Source organism: Miscanthus floridulus, chromosome 12, assembly GCF_019320115.1.
Source record: "Miscanthus floridulus cultivar M001 chromosome 12, ASM1932011v1, whole genome shotgun sequence".
Lineage (NCBI taxonomy): Eukaryota > Viridiplantae > Streptophyta > Magnoliopsida > Poales > Poaceae > Miscanthus > Miscanthus floridulus.
The window spans coordinates 53,178,486-53,186,188 of NC_089591.1; the positions used below are offsets into that span (position 1 = coordinate 53,178,486).

Below are 7,703 nucleotides of genomic sequence, written 5' to 3' on the forward strand. Positions count from 1 at the left end.
GTTCTATAGTATTTTTGCTTAATAAAAATTGGTTTTAAACCCTACTTGATATACCTGAACTATTGAATCAACTTTCGTTTAACATTTTATTGATCATTTTAAGTTACAAGAAATTGATCTACACACTTTATCACATGCATTAACACATAAATATAATGCTCATGACATGTTTTAGTAAATAATTTAGGGTGTAACACTAAGGGTGTTATATCGTGGAATGCCAAATTCCAAGTAAAATAGTCTAATCCAATAAGTAGATTTCAATTCCAGTAAAACGAGGGATCCAAACAGCCCCTTAGGGTAATTATATCAACTCATGTAATCCTTGTTTTTGAATTAATTATCCCTAAACTTAATTATAGATTTAAATTCGAAGTTAAAAGAAATTAGTTTGGTCACCATATGTATAACTATAAATGAAGTTAAAAACTCACGCCTTTCAAAGATAGGTATTACATGCATGCACTGGAGCTATGCCGAGTTGGAAACCGATACCTCGACATACACTAGCCCATGAAAAATCGTAGAACCACTTTGGATCCACACGTACGCAGCTCCTTATTGTTTGTTTTCTTACAAGACTGTTTATTACAAAAAATAAGCTGGGTACGTACTAGCGCTATACGCGTAGGCAACCTATCTTGCTAGTTGACACTGACAGAGATGCAGCAGAGGTCGCCTGTTGCATACGCGGATGATGCCGAAAGGTTTGATTTGGTGCTGGAGAAGCAGTAGCGCTGGAGGCGAAATTGAAGCCGAACGGCGAACCATAATGCGAAGCATGGCATGGACGATTAGCTCGTTGCGAAAGGTGACAGAATCTTGTTATCGTAGTCAAGCCCAGCAGAGTAGACGGCTATAGCCGCTAGATCGTCAGCTGATATGCTCACGTCCACCCCAATCAGCCACGCCACTACCACTGGCGTGAGAACGACTTCACCTCACCTGCAGCTGCAGGCCGAGATGATCCAGCTCCCCAGCGATAGGCAAGGCCGTTTTACAGTGCAGGCTCACATCTTCAAGCCTTCATGCGTTGCGCGTTTGCGTGCCCACTCCACACAGGCCACAGCTAGTTTGCCTTTGACTGACTAAGACGGCAGTTTGCTTTTGAAAAGGAACGATCCACAGCGGAACATCAACCTAACACAAGCAACCGGGATGTTTTTCCTGCTGTCTTGCCCACTTTTGTCGATAAACAATTATCAGAAGCGGTAAAAATTTACGAAAGGTAGTAAACGGTAAACCACAGGTGAAAAAAATGTAGAATTTTCTCAACAAATTTGCAAGAACATAAAAATTAACGTAGCTAGACACCCAACACTCTCTTCTGTATCTACACAAACGTACAATACGACGGCGTGCCGTATTCAAAAGCCAAACCAAAACTTGGTGTATAGTGACAGTGTAGTAAGGAAAAAAAATACACTGCTGCCCTACGTCAAAAGATCGCGCCAAATCGTACCGACTACAAACCCGACACACGCAGCGACCACACCCGCACCTCGCCGTCAAAGCTCGCGCTGCACACCCTCCACTCCTCGCCGCCGTCCGCATCGTCGCCACCTGCGCGGGACTGCTTCTGGATCGGCGGCAGAGGCGCCGCCGCGACGGACCTGACGGCGGCGTCGTGGCCGTCGATCACGGCGACGCACGCGTAGCCCCTACCGTCCGCGGCGCGGCGCCAGGCCCGCACCGTCTGGTCCGCGGACCCGCTGACGACCAGCCCGCCCGGCGCGCACGCGATGGAAAGCACGGCCCTGCGGTGGCCCCTGAGGGCCCCGACCGCGACCATGTGGCTGGCGCTGTCCTCCCGCTCCCACACCAGGACGCACCGGTCGTTGCCGCCCGAGTAGAGCGCCTGGCCGCCGCACCCGACGGCCAGCGCGTTCACCGCCGCCGTGTGGCGGGACAGCGTGGCGACCAGGTGGTAGACGCCGGACTGCTGCTGCTGCTGCTTCTTGCCGCCGCGCGCGCCGCGGCGGGACGGCGGCTTGTTGTCGGGGCGGCCGGGCGCCCACACGCGGACGCGCTTGTCGGCGGAGGCCGTGTACACGGTGCCGTCGGGCGCCACGGCGACGGCGTTCACGGCGTCGTCGTGCGCCGGCAGCGACTGCAGGCACCGGAGCGACGGCAGCGCCCACACCTTGAGCGTCTTGTCCCAGGACACGGAGAAGAGGAGGCGACCGTCGGCCGACGCCGCGACGCCCGACACGGCGTCGGCGTGCTCGATCCAGAGCCGGCGGTGGTGGCGCCGGACGGTCACGTGGTTGGACGGCACGGGGAACCGGCGGAGGCGATCGGATACCGTGGGCAGCGCCGCGGCGAGGCGCAGCCTGGCGGGCGACCGCGAGGACACCCGCCACAGGCGCAGCCGCCCGTCCTGGTGGCCCGTCACGGCTGCGGCGGCCGCCGCGCCGCCGCTGCCGCCGTGGAGGTGCGCCACGCACTTGACCGAGCCCGCCGCCGCGGCGGCGTCCGCGGCGTCGGAGGTGGAGGTCGCCTCCAGCGTCGACAGGTCGTGGAGCGCCACGCACGCCGGCCGCGCCACGACGACGAGGCCGCCGTGCAGGGACTCCCCCGCCGCCGCCGCCGCGACGACGGCAGCTGACGACGCGGACAGAGGGAGGAGCGTGGTGACGTGGGCGAAGAACGCGGCGAGGCTGGCGCTCGTCGCTGAAGAGAGCGAAGGGAGCGACGGGAGGGACGTCGAGGACGACGACGCCTCCGACACGGCCGCCGCCGCGGCGGACGACGTGGAGACGGTCGACGAGGTGGACGACGACACCGCGGTGGCTAGCTTGCTGCTGTTACCGCTGCTGTTGCCGTTCCTCCTCCCTTCTCCGTCGCCGCCGGTGCCGGTGGCCATGCAGAGGCGCGGAAGAAGCTGCATTTGGAGCGTGACGGGTTACCACTTTGTGGGTTAGTGTACCACTCTGGCCGCGGCAGGCACAGCTGACAGCTCGAGTCGAGTCGAATGAGTGAATGGCTGGTCAGCCGCGGCTCCTCGACGGCAACGCGAGTCTATTTGTACAAGGCGCGGGTGCCCCGGGACCGGGCATCCGACGGCCCGGGCCGCGGCAGCACGCGTGTGAGGAAACCTTGGACGGTCCAGATCGACCTGATGTGACCCGTGGTCGGGACAAGGTGTCGGAGGCTGGAGGCGGGTGTCCGGAGCGGGTGACGGTCACGGTCACGGTGACGGTGACGGCGACGGCGACGGCGAAGGCGCTGGCTGTGAGTCGCTGCCGTGTCAATGCGCGATGTGATGAACGGGTGGACCCAGGTGTTGGTGCACTGTCGGGTCGAGGCAGAGGCCCTGTTCGCTCATGAGCAGTACTATTTCAACTAATAAACAGTGTTTTTCTCTCGCAATAACCAGCCTGTGACAGCAACGATTTCCTGGGCTGTGACAGCAAAAATCACTGTGAATCTGTGCTTTGCAAACAAGTTTTCCAGTAATTGAATTTCACATTTCAAAGGGGATGTCAATAAACAATCACGTTCCCGGTCGGCGGTTTGAACAATCATCTCCCGCTTAAAACGGTGAAAGTTTGTAGATCCTCGGTACTTGAGCAATCATGTCTAGCTAACTAGTCGCAATTCTAACGCGTGGCCGAGACATTTCTGCTCTGTGTTTCCTTCTTTTTTTCAGCAGCACCTGTCTTGGCCTCTTGGGAGTATTTCTGCATTTTGAATTTTGATCCGCTTGCAGCTCAATGCATGGGATTGGGTCAGCCGTCAGCAGCGATATATGCAACACCAATTCAGTCATGTATGGATCATGGAAGAAGCACTAAGCTAATGCTCCGCAAGTAGTATATGTAGCAGTAGTAAAATATTTGCCGTGAAAGTGCAAAACTAAATAATAACTAGTGTTCCATAAAAAAAAGCACCGTTATGATCCAGCATGTTTAGATAAAAGCTAACAACAACAGATTTGGAGAATAAAATCTTGCAAAGCGAGGCCCCCCAAAATGGTGGAGGTTTAGAGACAAACTTTCTCGGAAAAAGAATACTGGTTTTTAGGACAAACTCTCCGCGCTTACGATTCGAACAAAGACAAGATTGCAGTGTAGTGTTGCGTCCTGCTGCAAAAACTAGCCAGTGTCCTGAAACGAGAGTAAAAAACAAGCATTACGACAGCCATTCAGCTGTTCCACCAAGAGCTATATGACGCGTGCCACCCATAACACAGTACTTACACGTTCCAGAAAAAGGCTTTCTTTGAATGATCCAATCCCAGCACGTTCTGCCCAAAAGCGTTGGATTAGGGAAAGATTATTAGCCTCCAACATGCATGTATATATGTAATAATGGGAGAAAAAGCGAAGAAGACAGCGACAAAACTCAGATAAAACATGGTGAGTGAGTGAATATGATGTAGCTAGCTCTCTCACAGCACGTCTCAGAAAAGGCAGATGTGAGGATCATGGCCCAATCTCTGCGTGTTCCCCAACTACTATACGATCGGAGCGCTCCACTTAATCTTTCTTAGGCAAGCAAATTTAACATGTTTTAATTTGGGCAGGCAAGGCCTGAGTGCTGCTTTGCACCCTCTTGCTCTTGGTCCCCCGCCACGAGCTCTGTAGCCGCAGCCCTAGAATACAATTACATGTTAGGTTTAGTATTAGCCTATGCATTCAGCTCGGATCTCAAAATGTTCGGCGTGTGCAAAGAAATTAGTCAACTTGTCAAGCAATCCGGCCGGCCTGGAATGGCGCTGTGAGGGTGCAAGGAATATCATGGCGCCATGTTGTTTGAGTGGAGAAGCGGCAAAGAATATGTGTTATCTATGTATATCCCCCTGGTCTATACTTCCTCTGTCACACCCTACTTTCTTTTTTCATTTTTTAAATGAGCTTGCTTTTCAAAGCCCAATGTATTCTCTGAAAATTGAGATTGTTGCCGATTTTGCCGGTGCAAATATTAGGCTTCTCCAAGTTGGCATCCTGACCATTAGATACGCCAATTTGCCAAGAATAAGAGTGCAACTTTGATTGTTATCCTGCCGTTTTGTTATTTTTAATTTATTTTTATCCCTTTCACAAATCCAGCCACGTGGAATGACCATCTTGCCCTTTATCTCTTCACACTATCCAAATTTCACGGGCGCCTTTTCTCGGAGAAAGCCACGCCGCCGCCACCCGTCAGGAGAATGGAGCGTCGCCGGCAGCACGTCCGCAGGCCGACCGCTGCGGATCCGCAACCTGCCCGTCGCTCGTCCGCAGGCCATCGAGCAAGGACGGCGCTGCTCGGCCAAACGAAAGGCAATATGAGAAAATAAAATAAAAATTTATATTAAAAATAAAAATATGTCAGGATAATAATCAACGGGACACACTCCTGTTTTTTAGCAAATTGGTGACTCCATTGTTTCGGATGGTAAGCTGGACAAATCCAATGTTTGAACCGGCAAAAATCTCTTGAAAATCGTATCATTTGGGCAAAGGCACATAAGGATGATTTCTATTAATAAAAGGCCACCTCGAATAAGATTAAGAGCCCAGTAGCATTGTGAGAAGCCACAGAAATAGATGAAGCAAAGTTCTTCATAATGTTGTGCATATAATACAGAATCAAAAGATGGGAGGTCCATATTCTGATATTCTCTTTCAACAAGTCTCTAATGCTGAGCCTATATTTTAGAAGTAACCAAAATAAATATTTATTCTTATATTGACATAATCATTTCCAGATCTAATTGAAGGCATGGTGTGCCGTTGAATGCCCAATAAAATATTTATATGCCTTTGCCAAAGAATTAGATGCAAACCATGAGAAATCTTTCAGTTTGATCAAAAGCTTGTACCAAAAGAGGTAAGTGGAACAAGTTATGTAAAGTTGTACTATTCTTTGCTCCTTGGAAAAATCAATTTCTTATTCTTGGCAAAGGAATAGAGCTCATGGTATACTTGCCTCCCCATAATTTTTTCCCAAAACAGACATATGTATTTCCTTCCTGTAAACCACTGTTAACCTTGATAAGAAATCTAAGAGGTTCAGAGCAAACCTTTGTTAACATGGATTAGCAACTTATCATTCTGATAGTTTTTCCCGAACCAGATGGACCCGAGGTATATTTCCTTACTAAGGCCCCCTTTTAGATGTAGGAAAAACATAGAAATGTTTCCTTCGCGTTCGTTTCCAAAGAAAAATCATAGAGGAAAACATCCACTCAAATCCCGTCGTTTCTTATTTCCTACCCCATCCGTACTCTAATATAAAAATACATTCAATAATCTATCTAATAATATTAGTTACGTATAAGAAATATTAATATTTTTATATATTATTTAATCAAAATTAAAAATATTTGATTTCTCATAGAGTGGGAATGACTTTTTTTTAATGTGTCGGAGGGAGTACTCTACAGTGGACTCGCCTAAAGAGCTAGCTCTCGGGGTACTTGTAGTAGACTGTACTCCGTGTTGATGGAAAGAACATTGGACATGGACAATCGATTATTACATGGCGTTTTGACTAGCGCCAACCTGATCAATCGTCGCGCGCGTTTGAGCAATGCTGGGGCATCAGTTAAAATGCAGTTGCGTGCGTACGACGCGGAGCACGTCGCAGCGGTGTTGAGCAAGTGGCCACTCTTGTGTATGCTAACATCGGTTTCAAGCTACATCTGCAGATAGAAGTATGTTCGCTTCGTCGAAAAGACAAGCCGAAACACTGTGCTATTCTGCAGCTGGTCACATAATAGCTTATTCTATAGCCACTTTATTTTACGATAATGTTTATACCAATTTATGATAATGACAATACACATTTACGATACATGGGTTACTATAATTCAAGATAATACTTACCATAATGTTATAGTAAATCACTTATGAGAGGGTTATCATAATCTCGTAAATTAGTATAGTAATTATCGTAACTCAAAATGGTCAGAGAATAATTTATTCTGCGACCAGAACAGTTCGTCTGTATATATATCATCAGACAAGCGTTAGGTGTTTCTGAGAGGGGTTCTGTCTGTTCTGAGTATGAATCGCGCGAGCGTGACGTAAGCAGCCATCGTTGATGCTGCGTCTGCTGCGCCAGGGAAGCACGCCGCAGTGACGCAGACCTGGAAAGCCCGGAGGGACGCTTTCTTTCTCTCAAAGCTTTTGCTGCTCGCGCTCTAGCACCGTGGTCCACATCGTTCACAGCAATCTCTGACGAGCAAAAGGGCGATCGGTATTGTCGAATGGTAGGGCAAGTCAAGGGCCTTGCTTTGCGGGAACCGCGCGTAGCGCGGGTGGCAGAGGCCGGTGGCTGCCTTCCTAGCAGGGTCAGTGTTCCAGTCTCACTCGACACTGGTTTTCCACCGGGACATTCTCGTTGCAGGGACCTCAGGCGTGTGTGGACCACGAGGAGAGGCGACGTGTCCGTCGCTAGCCAAGCTGTGCCTTTCTAAATATATTGTAGACGTATATTGATGGTAGTACAGGGTTGTAGTCTGGAGTACACCTTAGTGGCGTGTGTTTGGTGTGTGTTGAGTGTGTGCGTGCATGAGAACTATCGATGCAGGTTTGTGTTGCTTTGCTGTACCGAGAACTATTCGATGCAGGTTTGTGTACGCGGGGAACAATTGCTCAAATAATTGCAGCAAGTTTGTGTTGTGTGGGAATCATCGAAAGAGAAAAAGGTTAAAAACAAATGTGGCCTACTGCTGATGGCTGTCGATATCATCGTGTTGGGTCCGGCCGGTC

General features: G+C 49.7%; 1 protein-coding gene across 1 annotated transcript; it reads right to left on the reverse strand.

Moving 5' to 3' along the window:
• Positions 1 to 1,261: 1,261 nt before the first annotated feature.
• LOC136497965 (protein JINGUBANG-like) lies at positions 1,262 to 3,284 on the reverse strand. The gene has a single exon (XM_066493874.1). It carries the CDS (start codon positions 2,888 to 2,890, stop codon positions 1,466 to 1,468), a length of 1,425 nt encoding a protein of 474 aa, XP_066349971.1. The 5' UTR covers positions 2,891 to 3,284; the 3' UTR covers positions 1,262 to 1,465.
• Between the last annotated feature and the right edge of the window lie 4,419 nt (positions 3,285 to 7,703).

What these genes read in the sequence shown, in the direction of transcription:
- LOC136497965 (XM_066493874.1), bottom strand. Translation starts at nt 2,890, where the DNA reads ATGCAGCTTCTTCCGCGCCTCTGCATGGCCACCGGCACCGGCGGCGAC.